Source organism: Eublepharis macularius, chromosome 1, assembly GCF_028583425.1.
Source record: "Eublepharis macularius isolate TG4126 chromosome 1, MPM_Emac_v1.0, whole genome shotgun sequence".
Lineage (NCBI taxonomy): Eukaryota > Metazoa > Chordata > Lepidosauria > Squamata > Eublepharidae > Eublepharis > Eublepharis macularius.
Window position 1 is genome coordinate 72,831,794 of NC_072790.1, and position 22,936 is coordinate 72,854,729.

The 22,936-nt window shown below is 44.8% G+C and overlaps 1 protein-coding gene across 3 annotated transcripts in view; it reads left to right on the top strand.

The window, feature by feature from the left end:
* Nucleotides 1–22,936, top strand: part of RIMS1 (regulating synaptic membrane exocytosis 1) — a 432,846-nt gene that overhangs the window by 135,360 nt on the left and 274,550 nt on the right. For all 3 annotated transcript variants that reach the window (XM_054998089.1, XM_054998175.1, XM_054998012.1), the window contains exons 2-3: nt 530–743; nt 7,513–7,524. In XM_054998089.1, the coding sequence (XP_054854064.1) occupies nt 530–743; nt 7,513–7,524 (226 nt within the window). The remainder of the gene's footprint in view (nt 1–529; nt 744–7,512; nt 7,525–22,936) is intronic.

A 22,936-nucleotide genomic window follows, 5' to 3' on the forward strand; every position in this document is an offset into this window, starting at 1 on the left:
ACCTTTTCTCTTTTAGTTGAGCACCCCTTCCCCTTTTTGTGGTGTCATATATATGGAGCACCAGACACCTTTGCAGTTTTCATATATTGTGTATTCAAATATGCACCCTTGTGCAGATGCTCTCCATACTGTGTTGCCTTCACTAAAATGTGAGCTAGAATGTGTAAGTATGAAATGCATTGTGGTATGCAAGGCAATGCAGTATGGATAGTATGGATCCATCCCCTGAACAACAAGGAAATATTTTTGGGTCTACTGTTGTTGGGAAGTCAGATTTCTGTGTTAGGAAAGCAACTAGACCTGATGATGGGAAATTTCCTGCAGTTCTTTAAAGAGTTAGGAGCAGCCATTTACTGAGGACAAGGAAAGTTGCTTCAGGGCTGCAGTTCCACAAGTCAGATTAACTCATTCAGGGTTTGTATTTATAATTTGCTGAAGGCACATAAAAGTATGATCTTAGAGCAACATGCTACTTAAAGATGGTATTGTCCTGGTGTTCTTGTTATCAACAGTTTTCTTTTCCTTGCAGAAGATTGCACCAACAATTTGAAAGTTACAAAGTGCAAGTAAGAAAAATAGGTGAAGAATCCCGCCGTTACCAAGGAGAGCACAAGGACGACACACCAATGTGTGGAATCTGTCACAAAACAAAGTTTGCTGATGGTTGTGGCCATTTATGCTCCTACTGCCGGACAAAGTTTTGTGCTAGATGTGGAGGTCGTGTTTCCCTACGATCAAACAATGTAAGTTTTCTGTAACAGGTCAACAAAACATTCTTCGATTCATTACTGAAACATCCAGTTTATATAGGTTTTGCTATTGGCTTCTACTGTGTTTTTAAACTTTCCCCTCCCCCCTCAGCCACTTCTGTTTCATCATTTTGTTCATTTTCAGAATTCATCTCTCTATTTTTTGTGAATCCAGTCTCTTACTAACAGTATATCAGGCAAAGAATTCAATTTTATTTACTTTATAAGTTTCTTCCACAGCAATGGACTTTGATGCACTTCTCCTTGAATTCTGTATTTACCAGTACAATCCTAAAGTGTACTAACATTCTTCTAAGTCCATTGACTTCAGTGGACTTAGAATGGTGTAACACGGTTTAGGATTGTACTATATATTACAGAAAGTTCTGCTCTTATTTATAGTATCCATAAAAAATCCAGTATTCTTATGAAAAGTAGTTTGGCATTTCCTACACTCATCACATTGAAGTTTACACCCTGTGAAATCCCATGTAAGAAGAGGATGCAAGAGCTATAATGACTCTATTATAGTCTCCCTAAACTGGCCTTTCCTGGTAGGGAGCAGTAACACCTTTTAAACATCTTTTAGCAAGATATATCTCCCTGGACCTCAGGCACACCTTGAGGTCTGCCACTAGAGGGGACATGTTGAGTTAGTGCATGGGAGGGGACATTTCTTTCTGCTCACACCAAACCACCTGTTCTTTCCTCTTCCCAATTCTTGGACAGAGTACTTCCTCAATGGACAAAATGATAGTAGAGTAAAATCTACCCATCAAATGATGAGACATTTCAGCTATCTATAGTTAACTTTCACTCAATTAAGGGTAAGATTTGGTGGGTTTTTTCAGAAGTTGAAGTATTGTGCTACATTTTATCCACTGCAGGGTTCAACAGTACAACTGTTGTACAACTGTACAACAGACCAAGTCCTATGAGGAAAGGCTGAAGGAGCTCAGTATGTTTAGCTTGGAGAGGAGATGACTGAGAGGTGATATGATGATAACCATCTTCAAGTACTTGAAGGGCTGTCGTATAGAGGATGGTGCAGAGTTGTTTTTTGTTGCCCCAGAAGGTCGGACCAGAACAAACAGGTTGAAATTAAATCAAAAAAGTTTTCAGCATTAGGGAAAAACTTCCTGACAGTTAGAGCAGTCCCTCTGTGGAATAGGCTTTCTTGGGAGGTGGTGGGCTCTCCTTCTTTGGAGGTTTTTAAGCAGAGGCTAGATGACCATCTGACAGCAATGCTTATTCTGTGAACCTAGGCAGATAATGAGAGGAAGGGCAGGAAGGGTTACATCAGTGCTTAGTTCTCGTGGCCCCTTCTTTCATGCCCAGGGTAAGGCTAATTGCCACCTTAGAGTCAGGTAGTAATTTTTCCCAGGTCAGTTTGGCTAGGGATCCTGACAGTGTTTTGCCATCGTCTGAGCATGCAGTAAGGGTCATTGAGGGGGGGGGGAGGTAACTGTGAATTTCCTGCATTGTGCAGGGGTTTAGACTAGATGATGATAGAGGTACCTTCCAACTCTATGATTCTATGCTTCTATCTAGTTACCATAAGAAAAAATCCACATTTGCCCTGATACCTTAAACAATATTAGTGTTTAGCTGCATATCTCTAATGCTGCATGTTGATCACATGTATTAATTAGAAATCATTGTGAAATTTTATTAGGACAGATCTTGCAATCAAATCTTGGTCCTCCAATGAACAGTTGTAGTGTTGATTGCACTTTTTGACATTCTTGTTTTTACCGCAAACACTGGGGAAACTTTTTTGCTTAGTACATACATCTATACCATGAGATGCTTGGAGGCCAAGAAAAGCACATCTATGTGTTGCAAAACAGAAACAAACAAAAAACCCCTTCAGAACTATCCCTCAATACTATTGGTGGGCACGGAGTGGGAAAAAGCCACGGACCATTGGGCCGTGGGCCGTCGCGTTTCACAGACCATGGACCATGAACTTTTCATGGACCTGCACCGGTTTCCGTATGATTCGTGGGTCCATACCCGCCAGTCAGCTGGAGCAAGGGGGGATTTAAATGTTAAAGCCCTCCTGGAACTGCTTGCCAGTGATGCGGGGAGAACTTTAACCCCCTCCCCTTGCTTCAGCTGACTGGCGGGCCCACCCATCAGCGGAGCAAGAGGGGGATTTAAACATTAAAGTCTTCCTGGCACTGCTTGCCAGTAACACGGGGAGTGCTTTAACCCCCCTCCACTTTCTCCAGCTGACTTGATGGGCCTGCCAGTCAGCTGGAGCAAGGGGGGGATTAAACGTTACTCCTCTATATTTAGGTCATCCATACTGGTTTGATATTCAGGAACAGTTTTGGGGGGATTCTGAAATTAATTGGGTCCATTATTCCATGAGGAAATCTTTCTGGGGTTCTGGAATAGCTGTTCAAGCAAACACCAAAATTGCAGTAGGGCAGTTGCTGCCTGTCCACTAAAGATCCCCAAAGTTTCAAGTACACTGGGTCAATGGATTCAATTCTTTGGGGCCCTGAATAAGATGCCACCAGCTCCTTTCCATAGTTTCTTATAGGGGGAGGGAAATCTAACACTTTCTCTGGGGCAAAGAAGACTTAGCTAAACACACAACAGTATCCACTAACCAAAAGCCTCCCAATGCAAAAAGAATCAACAAAGCAAATGAATCCCAGAACCAGAGAATCCCAGCAGAAGTGACCTTGTAGCAGGCAGCAGAAGTAAGGCACAGACAGACCAGAACAGCCAAAAGCAGACTCTCTGAAAAATCTTGTCCTGAAGCTGCCTGTAGTCAGGCCAGTGTTTCTGTGGGCTATGAGAGAATTGTCACGATGGGACAGACAGTTGAGCTCCGCCTAACGAGATGCCATTCACCTATGAGAACCTATGAGAGCTGCCTACTTCCCCCTTCCCTTTTTTGCCCAGGAAGCTTTCCATAGCAAAATAAACATGTTGCTGAGACCTTTAAAATGTCAAATATTTCTGGGAATAATCAGGATTGGAATAGTGGTATGCACCAAGAAAATTTCTGTTTCAGTTTTGGTTCTAGGGGTCCTGGAACAATTACATTCTGTTACTGGTTTGTTCCAGGTGGACAGATGGCAGCTCAGAACTGATCCATTTGGGTTTTTTTTCTGTTTTCATGAGTTTCAGCCCGTTGTGCATATCTTGGCCACACGTGCAAATGCACAGTGTTCTTTTCAAGGGGGAGGGGTGGGGAAAGGAGACTGTGGGGCAGTTGTTTTCACACTTAACCAAAAACTGCATCAACCACTAGTCTCCCTCCTAGTCTAAACCATTGATTCGCTGAGTTTTTCCTTAAGCACAATAACACAAACGGAGAACAATGGACCTATAGAAGGTGAGGGATGTGAAGAGGAAGGTTGGGATGTGAGGCAGTGTTGCACTCCCAAGCAGTAACTTATTACTTTTGCATTCTGATCTTGCTTTTTGCTGCTATATTTCCTTGTTCTTTGTAATTTTGTTCCCAAAATTCAGGGTGAATATAAATCCTTCCTATTGATGCTCGGCATTCCACTGCAAAATGGGTCATTTTCACTGCCAATCTTCTCCATTGCCCAAGTGCAGGCAGAATGACTGTCTGAATCCCACCCACCCACTCAAACAGATCTATGTTTTCCCCATAAGTTTTCCTTTTGCTGTGGGGGCAGGCAGGATTGTTTTTGAAAGGGTGATTCAGAAAAAGAGAGAGCCTTGAAATACTATGGAAGCAATCCTAAACAGATCAACTCAGATGTAAGTCCCATGTTATTCAATAGTGCTTAATCTCAGGGAAGTGTCTTTTGAAGCCTGTGATTGAAGTATCACTTCCAAAGATTTCCAAAGCTGATAGGAGGGGAGACGTCTCCTCTTGCGAGGACCTGATTGGCAGAGAGGGAAAAATGCCATTTTCTGGACAGCAGTGGGGGGAGATGCAGTCATATGCATTAGTTTCATTCCCCCTTCCTGCTAGCAGAGTTAATTAATAATGTAAAGTCTTTCTCCCCTTGGAATCTGATTGGTGAGCTGTTCAGGAAAACAAGATGCTGCTCTGTGAAGTGAGACCAGTGCCTGCCTGCTGCTGGAAGGTACAAAACAAAACATACAAACCTTTTGGTAAGAAGGACTCATTACAATTTAGTTTTCCAGATTTCATTCAACATTCCAGAAACCACTTTCATGAGCTGAACCAGTTATTTCTCTGTGTATTTTGGCTCATTTTTTCCATTATGTACACCTCTAGATTGGAATACCAGTATAGCTGATAGTTTCAGGTAGGTAGCTGTGTTGGTCTGCAGTAGAATAGCAGGATTTGAGTAGAGGTGGGCATGAATCACAATATGAAGCAAAAAATGCACGAACCAGGCTGATTTGTGGTTCATGAAAATGCAGTTTGTGGGACTGTGTTTTCCACGAACTCCACAACTTTTTAAAATGCGGTTCGTGCAAGTTGTCAGCAATTTGTAAAGCCAGACAGGCTGGGACGGCAGGAGAAAGGGGCTGTCAGTTTGACAGACCCCGTGTGGGGTGAGTGAAGCTGTCAGCTCCCACTGAAGCCGGCGCAGGGTCTGTGAAACTGACAGCTCCCATTGTACTTCCGCCCTGGGTGGCAGGAGAACGGGGGCTGACAGCTTCATTCACCCCGCACTGGCTTCAGCCCATGGGCTGAAGCTGGTACAGGGTCTGTCAAAATGACAGCCCCCATTCTCCAGAACAGGGGCTGTCATTTTCACCCAGGTGGCTGGAGAATGGGGCTTTCAGTTTCACAGACCACTCGCCAGGATCAGCCCATGGGCTGAAGCCAGCGTGGGGTGAGTGAAGCTGACAGCCCTGTTCTCCTGCCGATGGGGCTGTCAGCTTCACACACTCTGCACTGGCTTCAGCCGATGGGCTGAAGCTGGGTTTAGGTGTGTGATAGTGACAGCCCCATTCTTCTGCCGCCGTGAGCAGCAGGAGAAGGGGGCTGTCTGTTTCAACCCCCCTGGCGCTGGCTTCAGCATATATTTTTATATTTTTAAACCAGAAATACCAAAGTGCACATCCTAACTCTGGACTCCTGTTTTAGTCTTGCTATAACTTTCAGTTAAGCCAGTTACAGTGCAATCCTATGCACAGTTTCTCCATTCTAAGCCTTGATTTCAGTGAGGTTAGAGTAACGCTGCATAGGGTTGCACTGTGAGTTTGGTTAACAAATCTGATGTTGGACTATAGAAAGCAAGATTGTTTAATAAAATATTTGCACCACAAGTTACTTGTTTGCTCCTTGACTCAGTTTCACATCAGTTAAAATATCAATGGCAGATAACTCCTAAACCTATGAAAACCAGGCCATAAGATGGGGCTACATTCTTGGAAATTAAAAAATGTTTTAGCTCATTTACAGAAAATATATCCTGATCTTGGTACCAACATCAAGTCTGTCAAAATGAAACAGAAGTCCGGTGGCACCTTAAGGATTAACAACATTTATTTCAGCATGAGCTTTCATGAGTCAGAGTTCTGTTTTTTTCGCTACAGTAGGCTAACATGGCAACCCCTCTAGAAGTATCACAATGAGTTGGTAAATTGCAGCATTGCCAACATTTTCTGTGTTTCTGAAAGGCATAAAAACCAGTTAGGTGCGACTTTTGGACATTTGTATAAAAATGAAATAGTCGAAATGCTGGCATGCACTAGACAAAGACAGACCATTTGGGCAAATGTATAATCCTGTCTGTTGTATTTATGATCCTATGCCAGAAACTGTATTATAACTTCTTGAAGTCAAGTACTTTCCAATGTCAGCTCTAATAAAGGCATTATTGAAATGTTAATGCTTCAGTAAAATATTTATGATTTGATCCTATTGATCTGCAAATCTCTGAATAGGAAAGTAGAGACAGCTGGCTTTCCTTCCCCTGCTAAGGAACCCCCTTACTTTCATCTGAATTAAACATGGAATTGTGCCATTTTCCTCCATAAATGGTACAGGACAAATGTAATCCTTCATAGACTTATAAGTGTGGCAAGAGATGATGACTCTTAAGAGAACAGTGCTGGTGACTCTTCCTGTACTAAATAAAGGACTGGATGCAGCTGTGTGTACAGTGTTGTGGTATTGAGATTCCAGAAGATCCCTAAATATGATACTGTATATTCATTTAGTGGGATACCACAGGTAACTTTTAGAACATCTTTGTCTGGAATCGGAAGAACTCTGACCATAAGCAAAAAGTCATAAGCAAAAAGTGTCACATGTGCACAATCATAAGTTGCCAGTTTTTCCTTCATGTCTTGTGGAACCTTCAAAAACAGTTTTAGCAAAGGGCTATAGTGGGAGGCCAGGCCCACAACATGAGAACAGTCCTGCTGAATCAGCCCATTGTTTCATCTAATCCAGCATCTTCCCACAAGCAGTGGCACAGAGACCAAAGCTTCCTTCATTATTGCCTCCTAGCAGCCTACCATTTAGTAATCAAGGCTAATATCTATTGATGAACTTACACTCCATGAATGTGTCTAACCCACTTTGAATAAGGAGATGGATCCTCTGGATATCAAAACTAGAAACAGGAAATATGATCAATCCATTCCATTTTTATTTCATATTTTCTATTAAAATGTGTTGGGTATTGTTGAAATGTATCTGTTCTGTGCATGTAGTTCTATGAATATTTTCATGTTAAGAATGGGGATATTTCATTTTATCTTCTAATTAATATTTCCCCCTCCTTTCTCCTTTCTTTTCTTTTTTCCTCTTTCCTCTGCTTCCCTGGACGCTTTCCAAAAGGAGGACAAAGTGGTTAGAATCCATGTTTCTTTAAATACCATTTTAATGTTGCTAAATATATGTGAAACTTATGAATGTGAACCATTATGCTAAAGGTTTAGTTATTCAATAGGAAAAACTTGTTCTTCTGGATTGTATGTGCTGATAGAGTCTAGATAAGGACAAAGGGTATCATTAGCAATTAAAAATTTAAAGATAGTTCTTAAACAGTTATTCCATTAGAAAACTTGTTTTTAATAGTAAAACAGCTGACTGAATCATATAAGACATCCTTTTGGAGGAGAAAAACATATTTATATCCATTTACTTGTATGTTAAAAATCTATATCTTATTACAGTATATGGGAAGTTAGTGTAGTAAATTAATAGAGAGTTTGATTGGAAGGAGGAGTAAGAGTTCTGTCATTGAAATATACCTTCTATTTCATATGGTTTACTCTTTATATTGCCAAATAAAATCTATAGTTATTAGAACCACACTTCCATGAGTTGCATTTTTATAGTGAATTTTCTAGGAAATCCAGCTAGCATTTAAGATAGTTTTCTTAAATATATACTTCAGAACGTTGATTTATTTGGCCTAAAAATAATATCAGAATCCATGAAGGTGATTAATTATTCAATTACAGTGCTGCCCTAAACAGCACTGTAACATACTTTTTGGACCACTGAAGTCAATGAGCTTAGAAGAGTGTAGCTCTGTTTAGGATTACACTCTAAGTTAATTACTTTATGGGTATTTATATATTATAAGAAAATAGAACCTCTCAGCCATGGCTGTCAGACTTGGAAATCAAGTTGGGTACCGAATGTTGCAGGGGGGATTGCTGGTCTAAGGTTCAACTCAAGCATGGATGTTGAATAAAGTACATTTGCATGATGAACTTATTCAGTGTGAAGTTATGTCTGGTTACAATCTGCAGTTTTATTGCTAGGCTTCTAATCTGTGTGCTGAGTCCCTTATTGTGCAATGTATATGCTACAAAGTTGTGTCGAACTTTAGATCCCAGCTACTAGGGCCGTTTTCACACGGCCACGCACCTGGAAGATCGCGCTAAACTCACGGCATAAAAGCATCTTCCTAATGCGATTTCCTGGCACGATCCTGTTTAATGGCTTTTTTTCTGATGTCATCAGGCCATTAAAGGGGATTGTGCCCAGAGATTGTGCTAGGAAGATGCTTCATGCTGTGAGTTTGCGCGATCTCCCGGGGAGTGTGTGAAAATGGCCTAGATTTCATTTTTTTTAATGCTAGCACAGTAGATTTCAAATTTTTGACCTTTTCCTAGAGGGTCTTTTGCACATGCAATTGCCTTTCTTGTTGAAACTCCTGTGTGTTAGGGTTGTTAGTCCCCCGGTGGGAGAGGGAGAGGGGGAGGGGGATTCCCTGCTCTCAGCCTCCGCCCCCCGCTACCACTCACCTGGCTAGTGGGGAGGAAAGGTACGGGAATGGGCCTCTCAGGGCATACTCCCAGTGTGGTGTGACGATGTCAATTCCAGGAGTGACGTTATTACACAGGCCGCGGGGGTGCTCCCACCCCTTGCACTGGGTCAATTTGAGCCCTGAATGGGCCAATTCTTTAAGAATTAGCCCTGTGCAAAGCGCAGGAGCACTCCCACAGCCAGCACGATAACATTACTTCATAAATGTGAGTGCTGCCCCCCCCTTCTCCCCCTATTGTGTATAGGACAGACTTGCCACTTTACCCCCATTCCTCCCTGATTCTTCTAAGATTGACAGGAAATATTGCGAGGAAATGGGGGGCATGCAAATCACTTCTATTGAAAAACCAGAAGTGACATCATTACATTAGGGGAAACACTGTGGGATTCACCCAAAACTCTTATGGTTTAAACTGGTGTTTCTGCTCCCCAGTTCCTGCTAAGGAGTTGTAGGCTACAGCTGGCAACCCTACCTGTGTGCCTCTCCTGGCATCTGTATGTATTATAGTAGGTGTAGTATCAGTTTATGTATGCTAGCCATCAGGCCCAGGGTCCTGTTGCCTCATGCAAGTTGAAAGTGTGCCCTAGAACATGCCCCAATTCCTCTGCTATGTTGTATTACAGAGGAAGGTCAGTAAAGATGTACAAACCTTCCTATAGGCAATTTGTCTTTATTATTTTCTATATATATACGTATGTGTCATCAAGTTGCCAGAAGTGACATCATTACATTAGGGGAAACACTGGGATTCACCCAAGACTCTTACGGTTTAAACGGGTGTTTAAACCATCCAGTTTTTTTAAGTGGCAGTCCTAAATGGCAGATTGATTGCCTCCTATTAGTCAATTGCTACCATCTTGTGAATGTTTAAATATTTATACTGTACTGTTGTTATTGTGTGGTTTTAACTGCTTTTAAAGTAAAAATTTATTATGAATGTTTTTTATTGGATGTAATCTGCCCTGAGCCTGCCTGTGCAGGGAGGGCGGAATAAAAAATAGAAAATAATAAATAAATAAATAAAATAAAACTTATGACAACCCCAGCAAGTAGCTTCCAAGGCAAGTGAAAAGCTGTTGCTTTCCTCTGCAGAGTCTGTCTTGGTGGTCCCTCGATCCAAATACCAACCCTACTTAGATTCCAAAGGCTGAGATCAGGTTATGCCGTGTCAACTTCCCTCATTCTTCTTTAGAGGTGTCAAATTTCTGGAAATTATGAAGCCTTGAAAAGGACTTATCTTCTAGAGAGAGGAAAAATGGAAATGTTGGGCAAAATTGAAATATATGTAATCTTATTTTCTTATCAAGCCTAAACTTCTTTTGCTACTTTAATGGCATAAAATGCATCATTGACAACATCATATAAAATTGTATTTCGTATATTTATGGAATTTAAAGGTATCAGTGCCTTGCTTGTCTACAGGCAGAATTGTTAATACATTCAACATTAAAGAGCTAGAGAACTGCATACTTCTGCATCCTATGCTACTTTAGCATATGTATCTTAGTTTTTGTCATTTGGTAGGTAGGAAATAATAAACATTGAAAATAAAGAGACAAATTTTATAATAAGGAAAAGAAGATGTGTTTGGACAGCAATAGTCCCATACAGTCATAACATGGCTAATAGCATATGTTGTAGGGTTGCCAGCTGCAGCTGGAACCCCCAACCTCAGGAGTAATTGGGGAGCAGGGACAGGCGTGCCAGCAAAAAACAGAATGTCATTACTTTAGGGGTGAGGCTACAGTTTTGGCTGAATCCTAAAGCGTTGCCCCCTGATGTGAAAACTGGAAGTGACATTGCACACTGGGGCAATGCAAACACACTTCCCCATTTCACCCCATTTTTCTCCTACTGACCTTGGATGTGCCAGTGGGGAATGTGGGTAACCAGCAGGAGGTCTCCCACTGTATTGGGATTCTTGGGCTGCTTAATATCTGGCTATCAAGTCTTCTACTTATCCCCAAAAAGAAACTATTTCATAGGGTTTTTTCCCATGCTTCTGAAATTATCCATTTTTTCCATTTTAAAAACTGATAGAAATGTCCTTAGGAGCATTAGTTCATTGTCGGTCTTCCTGTGCAGTCCCAGATGGGACTGCGCACACACAGGCCTGCCGATTTGGAGGTTACTATACCTCAAAATCCAGCAGGAGGCGCCCTCGCTCTTCTTTGTATATGCACGGTCGTCTTCTCGCCTAAACGGCCCCTAGGAGGGTGGGGCACCCTCTGATACCCTCAGTTCCTCTTTTGCCACCGGTGGAAGAGGTTCTAGCTAGATTGCTCCTTGAGATAAGTCTGTTTTCTTCTACTTTTATTGGGACTGGTGACAATGTCTGACACAGCTCTCTTCAAGTGCTGCACCTCGTGCAATGTGAAGTTGACCAAGACAGATGGTCATTATTTATGTTTACTGTGCCTAGGGGAAACCCATAACACTCAGTTGTGTAGGCACTGTCTTAACTTCATCCCTAAAGTGAGAGCTGAGAGGGATGGCTGCATGAAGGCTTTGCTGTGGAAGAGGGCATTGGATGCGGCAAAGACCCCGGTAGAGGCCAAAAAGCCTGCCCAGGCTGGTGGTACCGAGACCTCGGATCCGACCTTGGCTCCAGCACCTGCGTTGACTGCCAGACTGAGCTTGTCGGGTTCAAAGATGCCAAGGAGCCAAGTACCATCTGGATCCGTCGACACAATGAGGTGATCAGATCCAACCTGGTCAGGTTCAAAAACCCCAAGATTGCACAAAGCATCGACTACTACCACTGCAGGTCTGTTGGAATCACCCAGGGAACCAAGTCCAGAACCGGGACCTTCGTCCAGATCGGATCTGACCACTGAGGCTTAGAAATCAAACTTGAAGGAGAAAAGACCAAAAGAGTCTTGGGAGGACCAAGACAACAGGAAGGGAACCTCCTTGGAAGAAGACTAAGGAGTCGAAGCACCTGGATACCCGGGAGCCTGTACCATCGACCCCGAGGGAGCAATGGTTGGAACAGGAGGTACTTATTATTGACCCTCCTTGGATGCCTTCCGCTCACACAAAGTCCCACTCTACTTGTTCCAAGTCTTGGTTGGGCCAGTCCTTGGAGGAGGAAGGCGAACTTCTTTGCAGGAGGCAGAGATATCATCGATCCCTGAGAGATGGCAGCTATTACTCCAGAGAAGGGAGCTCTTGGTTCCGTGGGAGATGGTACAAGTATGAACCGAACATGGGGAGAACCTTCTTCACTAATGTTCTGCCTAGAGATCCATCCCCTGGACCTGTCCGCAGACAACACTCGTTCTCCAGCTCTAGGATGGCATTCCAGTTGTCAGAACCAGAAGTCTTTGAGGAGCTGTTCCAAGGGAGAGAGAGCTCCAGTCCACCATCGGAGATGCTAGAGGAGACGGTGGGAGAGATGGGGGAAACCTCCTCTACTGATGATTTTTGCTCCTACTCAGAGCTCCTAATGCAAATGGCTAAAGCTCTTGAGATAGAGATTACATCGACAGAGCCGAGATCAACGGAAAAGATCCTGAAGCACATATACTTGGGGTCTATATCCAATGTGGCCTTGCATATTATAGAAGAGTTTGTGGATTTAATGAACTCGGTCAATTCGAAACCAGCCTCTGCTCCCGCCACCACTAAAAAAGCAGAAACTCTATACAGAACTAAAGATGAGGCATGCCCGCATCTCTCTGTACATCCTCCCCCATCTTCCCTTGTTACGGAGGAAATGCAGACCAGGCAGAGGCAAGACGCCTTTTCGACTCCATCTGACAAAGAGGGCCACAAGTTGGATGTGATGTGTAGAAAAATTTACTCATCAGCGGCTCTGAGCATCAAGGTTGCCATCTAATCCGCCATGATGTGGGCCTACCAGCTTTTCCTATGGGGTAAGGCGGTGGCCTTTCATGCTAAGTTAACCAGAAGACCAGAGATCTTTCACGAAGGTCATCCCAGAGGAGGTGGTATGCCTGGCTAGACACCAAATTAATGCCAATAGAAATGCTGCGGACACAGCAGTGAGAATAATGGCCTCAGCCATGGTTCTGAGACAACATGCCTGGTTAAGAGCGATGGTGTTATCCGTGGAGACCAGAAATAAAGTAGAGGACTTACCTTTCAAGGGAAAGACTCTATTCTCCGAAAAAGTGGATGAGTACCTATCCCAAAAGTGTAAAGATCGCTTAACAGCTAGGTCCTACTGTGTGAGTCCCCATGCTCAGCAGGGACAAGGAAGAAGCCAATTTAGACAGCACCAATATAAGAGCGGGGCATACCGCTACCAACCCTACCTAGGGTATGCATATCCTAATCAATGGCCTTACCAAACCAATCAAAGTTCCTTTCAGAAAATGAAATTGAATCACAGACCACATCAAGAGGTGCAGTCACAGCAGTCTAAAGAGCATAATGTTCATCAGAAACAATTATGACTAGTACAAGGATCAGAGCCAGTGTTTGGGGATAGTTTGTGTAGTTATTTTCCTGTGTGGTGTAATATTACTTCTGATGTGTGGGTTTTGAAGATTGTTTATCAAGGTTATAAAACTGAATTTGAAAGTTTTCCTCGCCTGAGTCTTCCTAAAATCTCAGACGCACTCCCTAGCCCCGACTAGGGGCAGAACTTAAGGCTTTGTTGGACAAAGGGGCTGTACAACAAGTTATGGAGGGGGAACCAGAAGTGGGGTTCTACTCCAGATTCTTTATGGTCAATAAAAAAAAATGGAGGCCGTGGACCAATCTTGGATTTAAAGGAACTCAATAAGTTTATTTATGTTCGCAAGTTTCGTATGACTACACTACATATGGTCATGGCACTACTCACATCAGGTTGCTGGTTCGCAGTTCTTAACCTCAAGGAGGCACATATGTGAGGCACATAGGAAGTACATAAGATTCACTTATGACAAAAAAGTGTATCAGCACCAAGTCCTGCCATTTGGTCTTTCGACAACCCCGCAGGTCTTTACCAAGTGCGTGGCTGTGGTCATAGCTCACCTGAGGACTTTAGGGTGATGCATGTACCCTTACCTAGATGACTGGTTGATTGTAGGTCAGTCTGAGGCAGATGTGAGTAGGCAAGTTGAGTTGACACTCTGTACCTGTCTGAGTTTGGGACTGTTTGTAAATCAAAAAAGTCCAAATTGATGCCTTCTCAGGAAGTTCAGTTCATAGGGGCGGTGTTTAATGGAGCTTTGAACAGAGCTTTCCTTCTGCCTGACAGAGTTGAAAAAATCAAGGGAATGGTTAAGATGTTCCAGAGGTGCTGGTTTCAGTCCGCCAGAAAGATACAGACATTACTGGGTTTCATGGCATCCACCATGGCTGTGGTGCCTTTGGCTAGGATGAAAATGAGACAACTGCAGTTATGGTTTATTTCCATTTTTCATAGCGAGAGAGGAAAGGAAAGGAAAGCAAGAAAGGAAACTGAACATGTCCAGGGAGATTCTGAGATTGTTGCACTGGTGGGTAATTAATGAACACCTGTTAGAGGGGGTTCAGTTTGGCCATAGAAGTACAGATCTGTCCATTACCACAGACGCTTCTAACCTAGGTTGGGAAGAACATTGCGGCAGTCGTTATATCCATGGGACATGGGAAGCGACTGAGGAGAGTGACCACATTAATTTTTTAGAACTGAAAGCTATACATTACGCCTTAATCTCGTTTGCAGATGTGGTAGCAGGGAAGTCGGTGTTGATCCTTACAGACAATTCTACGGCAATGTGTTATGTCAACAAACAGGGAGGCACAGATTCGAGGAACCTGTGCATGAAAACATTAGCCATCTGGACCTGGGCAGTAGAACACTCTGCCTGGTTGCAAGCAGTACACAGTCCGGGGGTGGACAATGTGATCACGGACAGGCTCAGCAGAGTAGGAAGGGATTCTCACAAATGGGCCATAAAGGACATGTATCTAGATACTATTTTCTGAGACTGGGGATTTCCGGACATGGATTTATTTGCATCAGAAGGGAACCGGAAGATAGAATCCTACTGTTCAAGAGGCAGTCAGGGTCATGGTTCCCTGGGAGACGCCTTTCAGCTTATATGGTCCAGAAGGCTTTATTACGCATTCCCTCCCATACCATTACTGACCAGAGTGGTCAGCAAACTGCAATCGGACATGGCACCCTTCTGGCTGAGACAGCCATGGTTCCAGGGGCTGATGAAACTCAAGAGCCAACTCTGTCACTTACCTCTGGTTCCAGATCTCCTGTCGTGGGACAGAATACTCTACCACGACATACAGAGACTCAAGTTGACGGCTTGGTTGATAACCCCGGTAGGTCACTCTCGGAAGCTGTGACGCACGTCATTCTGTATGCCAGGCGCATGTCAACAAGACAGTCATATAGTCTGAAATGGGATAAGTTTAGAAATTGGGTGGAAAAGAAACACTCGGATCCAATTAACTGCCCACTACCTACGGTTTTGGAGTATTTATTGGAGTTAAAGCACAAGGGGTTATCCAATTTCTCTGTCAAGGTTTACTTAGCAGCAATTTCTGCCTTCCATGCGCCAATAGACAATAAGACTGTTTTCTCACACCATACCTTTAAGCTGTTTTTGAAGGGCCTTAATAACTTGTTTCCTCCTGCCAAAAAGGTAGTTCCACAATGGTCACTTCAACTAGTCTTAGCTAAGTTGCTGAATAAGCTCTTTGAACCCTTACCTGTCACCTGAGGCTGCTTTCCTTGAAGGTAGCCTTATTGGTGGTGATTGCATCAGCAAGGAGGGTGAGCGAAATAGCCACACTATGTATTGAACCATCCTTTCTTAAAATATACCCTGATAAGGTGGTTTTGAGGACGAAGTTATATTTTCTCCCTAAGGTTGCATCTAAATTTCATGTGTCACAGCAAATAATTCTACCTGTTTTCTTTATGGAACAGTCTAATGAAACAGAAAAGGCCCTCCAAACTTTTAGATGTTAGATGGGCGATCCTTTTTTATTCAGATCGCACTAGGAATTTCAGAACTGACTCGCAGCTTTTTTTTTCATATCATTTTTTATTGAGCTTTTATAGTAGGGGGAAGGTGTTACAGCAAGAAATCAATCTTTAACAGGTTCACCACAAGACAGATACATCAGTCCAAATATAAAAAGCCACTAAATATATAATTAATGCCCCATATACCTTCAAGTTTCCCTTTGTTTCTATAGACATTTGTTTTCGATAGACATTATTTGTTACGCTTTTTAATCCACTTATCCTATTCCTTATATCATTTCTAACATTCTTTTCCTTTATATATATTATAGATGAGCCATTCTAAGAGCAGAAAGTAAGAATAGCAGAACAATATATATCAATCAATCAAGTAATCAAGTCTATATCTAGATAAGCAGGAAATATTTTTGTGCTAATTTTCCTCTTTCTTATCTCCGTTCTGGCCCCACTCTCCAAACCTATGTACTTGAGTTTTCATTATAGTAAGAAATGAGTCACAGCTTTTGTCTGTTTTGCTGGCCCTAATAAAGGGAAAAATGCCGGTGCCCAGACTATAGCATGATGGGTGGTACAAGCAAGTAGATTGTGTTACAGACATGCTGACTTACTGTGCCTTCTGGAGGTGCGTGCCCACTCTACCAGGTCACAGGCGTCATCCACAGCTCTGCTGAGAGTAGTACTGATGCACAACATCTGCAAGGTGGTGACCTGGTCCTCGGCTGACACCTTCGTGAAACACTATGCCTTGGACATCCTGGACAGGAAAGAGGCTGCGGTGGGAACTGCAGTACTTCAGTTGATCTTTTCATAGAGGACAGCGAGTTTTTTCCACCTCCCAGGTAAATAAAGCTTGTTAATGTCCCATGTGGGACTGCAGAGGAAGACTGATGATGAAAAACAGTGTTGCACTTACCTGTAACTGTTGTTCATCAAGGTCTTCTGTGCAGGCACACATATCCTCCCTCCTTTCCCACTAAGTCTTACCTTATTGGGGAGTATGGCGGTGGAACTGAGGGTATCGGGGCACCCCGCCCTCCTAGGTGCCGTTTAGGTGGGAAGATGGCCGTGCATGTGCAAAGAAGGGTGAGGGTGCCCCTGGCTGGATTTTTAGGTATAGTAACCTCTGAATTGGCAGGCCTGTGAGTGCGCAGTTCCATGTGTGCCTGCACGGAAGACCTCGGTGAACAATAGTTACAGGTAAGTGCAACACTATGTTGTTTTTTTCTGGGCCTTCATATTGCCACTTTTTCCATCAGCTTGTAATGTTTGATTAGCTTCCAAAGAACTTCAGGATTCCTAGCAGCACAGTTTGATGAAAATGGTGTTAGAAAAATGATCACCCTCTTTATGTTAGTCAATTTAGCCACTGACTATTTATACTTCCATAAGTTAAAAGGTCTCTGCAGTATTTCTCTGAAGTCCAATTTATAAAATAAAATGTATTCTGTGTTAATGATAGAGATTCAGTTAGACATTCCCAGTTGGAAAATTTGAAGCCTTAGTGACAGTTCTGTCTTTTACAGACTGGCATTTGAATTTTGTAAAATTTGTTCATTCTCAATTAATTACTAATCATCCATACCACACATTTCCTTGCCATTGTGTGTGTGTGTATTTGCGTGTGTGTGTGTAGATCCAATTTAGAAACTGGTGTGTTACCTAGAGAGGGTTGCCAGGTTTTTCTGTCAACTAGTGCAAGGGCAGGGGGTGCAGCACTTACCTGCACCATCCCCTGGGCCTTGAGCACAATGACGTCACTTCCAGAAGTGAAGCTTTGGGCTGATTCTTAAAGAATCAGACCGGGCAGAAAATGCATGTGCCCTCCCATGTCTTGTCACTCATTTGCCTGGGCTTCCTGCCATCAGTGAATGATTGCCAGGTGGTACACCTCCTCCTGCCAATCACCAGCGATCTGCATGTAGAGGGGTAAATTGTCTGAAGTTTGCCTGCCACTGGCAGGTACCTGGTGAATGTATATCTAGATCATTCCTAAATAACACTGTGCCCTAACAGTTAAATATATATTTTGGAATTGATCAGGTTAATTAATTTCAATTAATCAGATATTTAAAATGGTGACAAAAATATGTATATCTAAATAACTTGGGCTACAATCTTAACCCTGTTTACCAGAAAGTAAACATTACTTAGTAAGATGCATCTTCTAAGTAAATTTATGATTCACTCACTCAGAATGTGGTATGAAGTTTTTAATGTAAGACAATGTAAGATTGTGCTGCAAGTTTTTTAAAAATCTGGGACAATAAGGACAATCACTAGTGAACATACTTACATCCAAAGGGCTGTCTTTGTGAGATTTTGCCGCAACAATGTAGTCTTTCTTTCTGAGATCTGCCTCTGGCAGTATCTAATGAAAAGTAAGGAAGACTTTGAGAGCTCCTTGAGTATGGCACATGTTGGGAAATTGAGGCAAGTTGAACCAGAGCTCACATTTAAATGCATGTTCTTGCCACAGGGTTCTTTGGACCCAGGTCTAGATACTTAGATTTTAGAAGCATTTGATATCCATAGATCAGAGGTTGCATTGCAACTTAAATTAAAATTCAGTTTGGACAGATTTTTGGGCTTGTTTCACTTTATGATCAACAGCTCCCTAGAAGCCCCACTTGTCATTTTTTCCAGCCATTTGTCTGTCCTTATAGCAACCTAGTTGCTTTATTTCAGATTCATATTTAACTGTCATTGCTTAGACACCTTGTTATAAAGCATGCTCATTTTGTAGAATGTGTTACCTGGTGCTATTCAATACAAAGTCTTTGAAAACTGCCGTTTTATTTTTGAAGATAGTTGTAATTAATGCTTTATATGCCACATATATTGTTATATGGTCTTCTGAGAAGCTAACACGGCCTGCTTTTTGGTGGGACATCACATGAAAGTGTCCAGAAGAGAGAACAGCACAAATCCTGGAGCTGAATGTTTATCATCTAATCAGTATCATCTGAATGGGCATTGTCTTAGTCATCTTGATAAACAGCAACTCTTGCCCATCGTTCAGTTCTTTGGTCTGAAAAAAATAAACAAGTGTACATTTTGAACAGGAACCTGTATACTGATCCCCTTTATGTCTCATTTGTTTCTGAATGTTTATATAGCTTTCATAGGTAATATTGCCAAATGAGCACAATTGTGTGACATCAAGCCAGAGTAACAGTCAGTCAGTCTACTTATTCTGAGCACTTATATTTACGGTTGCATACTGCTATGGGATGCATGTACTTATTGCTGACCAACTATATGGCACTCCTGGCTGGTGGCAACAGCCGCTACAACCAGGGGCCATGCTTTGCCTCTCCAGAGGAGGACGAGGCAGCGCTGGTGCTCTCCCTTCCCACGGGGAACATGCGTGAGGGGTGGATCTATGGAGGGTCTTTTACTGCTGCTTCACCCCTCAACGCTTCAGTGCACCTTGTGTTTGGGTGAAGCAGCAGCGTTTTGCTAAGCTCACCCAACACGAGGAGTGGAGACGGCTGCAAGGAGGCTTTTCGGCAGCACGGAGGCTTCCTGGCAGCCCGGTTTGGTGGCGGCACTCAAGGCAGCTTCAGAGGAGTGCGGGGGTTTGTCCCGCAGATAGGTGGTCCGGAGGCGGGAAAGGCTTGTGGTTGGCTGCAGGGTCTTCAGGTCATGGAGCCTCCTTCTGCCGGCATGCCTTTTGGGGCAGTCTGGGTGGGCTTTCCTGGCAGCGCAAGTCAGTTTGCTGGTAGGGTCTCAGATGAGTTGGGCCCCGCCAGCGTTTGCATGGGCTGATACTCCCCCCCCCCCAGTGTGGCTCCCTGTGTGGTTGAGTGGCTGCGTGGAGCCCACCCTGGCCCTCAAAATTCGTCTCTGTGCTGGGGGTGCTTGCTGGGCATCGCCTGACATGGCTTTCCTGTCTCCGCCACCTTTCTTGGCAGGTTACTGGCCATTGTGTGTGATTCACCTCTCCCTCCCCATGCAACACTCTGGAAGGTGCTTTAAGTGGTGCCTTGTGGGTTGGCATCCTTGGGCTATTTGCTGCTTCTGAGCTCGTGCTTGCAGAGCGCTCTAGCATGTGCGGCCGTGGCGGGGGCCACCCACCACCCCACTCGGGCAGCTTGATATTTGGGGGGTGATTTGTTAGGAGGGCTTTAGCCTTTGGCCCCTTGACCCCGCTCCTACCAGTGCTTCGAGTAGCTGATACTCTGGGATCACTGCAGGTACTGGGCTGGTGGCCATTTTAGGCTGTCTGGTGGCCATTTTGTGTGCTTGCATTGGTGGCCCTTTTTAGGGCTGGCTCTGGCGGCCATTTATATTGGCCCTGGGCACTCTTTCCAAGGCTTTGTGATATCGCAGGCTCTGGGGTGCCCTCTGTGCGTGGTCTTGAGCAGCCAATCTGATTTAGTGGTTAAGAATGCAGGGCTCCTGTTTGGGGCAGTTGGCAAAAGGGGCTAATATGGCCCTTCCCAGGGTAAACAGCCTGCCAAGATGTCCGCCCCATGGTGGCTTCTGATCACCCTTTCATCCTCTGATGATGAGGACAGGGGCCCTAGTCGGCAGCAACTGCTGGAAAGGATCGCTGCTTTGGAGCAGGCCCGGAGTGTGGCCAATGCCAACTCTGCAGCGGCACACAAGATGCCAGTGAGGGCAGCATCTACCTCTGCCTTCCTTAATAACCTGTTGTCTTGCATTTCTGCACTTGAGGGTCCGTCCAGCACTGGAGGTCCCCCAGCTACACCAGAAGGTGACTGAGCAAGCGCTTCACCTCTAACGCATGCAGGTGCGTTTTTGGACAAGGCTGGAGCGTCAACAGATGCTGGGCAGGTGGTCATTGCAGTGCAACCTTCAGATATGGAGGGTAAGTTATTTTTCCCCAACCGGAGGGGTACATAGCCATGGGGGCCCTGGGGCCAGGCTGCTGCCCCCGTGCTCCCTGGCAGGTCACACACACCATATGCACAGGCGAACACAGTACAATCAGGGTGTCCTAGTACCTTTTGGCCACAGTGGGGCCAGCCCGCCTTTGTGGGTCCGTTGCCTGGGGTGGCCGGTTGGCCGCCCATGTCATCCAGTCACAAGCGGGTAAGGGCACAGTGGCCCCTTGGGGCTCATATTACGGTTCCTCGTGGTCAACCTATGGGTTGCTACCTTTTAGTGCACTCCCCTTTGGGGATACTGCCATGCCTTTTGGGGACCACCTTACACCTGGTACCAGGGAAAAGATTCTTAGGGGGAGTATGTGGATGTGTTCACCCTCCTTTTTAGAGAATTAGAAAAGAAGGATAAGGAGGACCTTGAGGAGCGTGACAAGGAACACTTGAAACACCGCAAGGTAGACAGGACTTGGGCGAACTGGTTGCCGGACTTCCTCATTTATGCAGGAGTCATCGCCTGAGATCAGCCATGGAGGGCGGCCCTCCTGTTCCAGTATATGGATATCATATACAGGAGGACTTTGCTGGTGCAGCTTGGCTGCAATACAATGAAGAGTTCCGTGCGCAAGCCGCTGTTAACCCTTCCTTGCCTTGGGATCAGGTCGACCAGCACCTTTGGCTGCAAGTCATGTCCCCGGCTCGGCCCAATGCTGGTGATCGCTCCGACAACGGTCACTTGGTTCAATGGTCCTCCGCGCCAACAGGCACCTGCCCTCCTGGGGATCAGGCCCCTGTGGCTCATACACTTTGCTGGGATTTTGCATACCAGGGGTTTTGTACTAGGGAGCCTTGCAAGTTCCGCCATGCGTGCCCAGTTTCTGGGGGTCTACATGCCTTTACAGCATGTAAGTGGGCAAGTCAGGGCAAGAGGCGTGGGCTGGAGGGTTCTGGTTCTTCTCAACAGCAGGTGGACAAGGAGCCCTAGCCAATGAGTTAATGCAGGTTATTACAGTTCTCGTGGGTAATGTTGTGTTTTTTCCTAGGTCGGTCATAAGACCGGAGAGGGCCTGGCATTGATAGGCAGAATGTTCCATTTGCTTATTGTTGCAGATCAAGGCCTTGGGCTTCTTCATGGTGAGGACCAGGGTTGTATGTGCCATGCTTCCCTGCTGGGGTGGCAAGAAGTTTTGTTGGGCCCTCAGCTTGGTGGGGGTGCCAATAAGCTGTTTTTTGTTTTGTTTTGGGCCCATGGCCTGGGTGCCTGGGTGTGGGAAGTTCTGTGTTGTGGGGCCCAAGGCTTCTCTGCTGGGGGTGGCATGAAGCTTGGGCCCCGGGTTTTGTTGTTCAATGCTCCCCGTCTGTGGTACACAAGAAGCTTGGACTGGGATTGGGCACAGTAATGTCTACCACCTGCAGATCTGTGCCGCATTTGCTGACCTCTACTGAGGGGATGGCGGAACAACTATTTGGAGGAGACGTGGCAAGGGTTTGGGTGGCTTTACGGTTCCTGTGGGTTGCGAAGACCTAAACAGAGGCTTGGCCTTAATGGTGGTAGATTAGGAGTTGGGAAAATGAGTGGGCTGGTGACCACCCCGGCATATCCCCATTGGTGGGGAATTGGGATCTGTCAGAAGCAGTTGGCTGCTGTATGGCCCAGCTGCAAGGTCAGATGCCCTGGGTGGGGAACCCCTGGACAAGCCGGTCCCCCCTGCAGCTGTACGGCCGGGCGGGGGGAGCTTCAAGAGGGTGAACCAGCTTGCCAGGCCGGCCAGGTCACAGCCATACCATGGATGGCTCGCCCCTGGGGCTGTTGGTGGATCTCCCAAACAGGTTGGGGCAGGGTCCAGGAGTGACCCCAGGGCCTGACCTGTTTGGGAGGCCCTTGCCGTGTTGAAAAATATGTTGTTTTAATTCAATAAAGCAGCCCTTTAATTCCCAACACTTGTGTCTGCCTCTTCTTTCCGACTGGGGTGCAGTATCTATGATGGGTTGATAATAGTAAATCTGTCCTGACCCAGGCTAGCCTGATCTCATCAGGTCTCAGGAGTTAAGCAGCATTGGCCCTGATTAGTACTTGGATGGGATGGGAGACCACCAGGGAAGTCCAGGGTTGTTGCAAGGGAGCTACCAGGTTGCAAACCACTTCTGAACTTCATTTACCTTGAAAACCCTACGAAGTTGTCA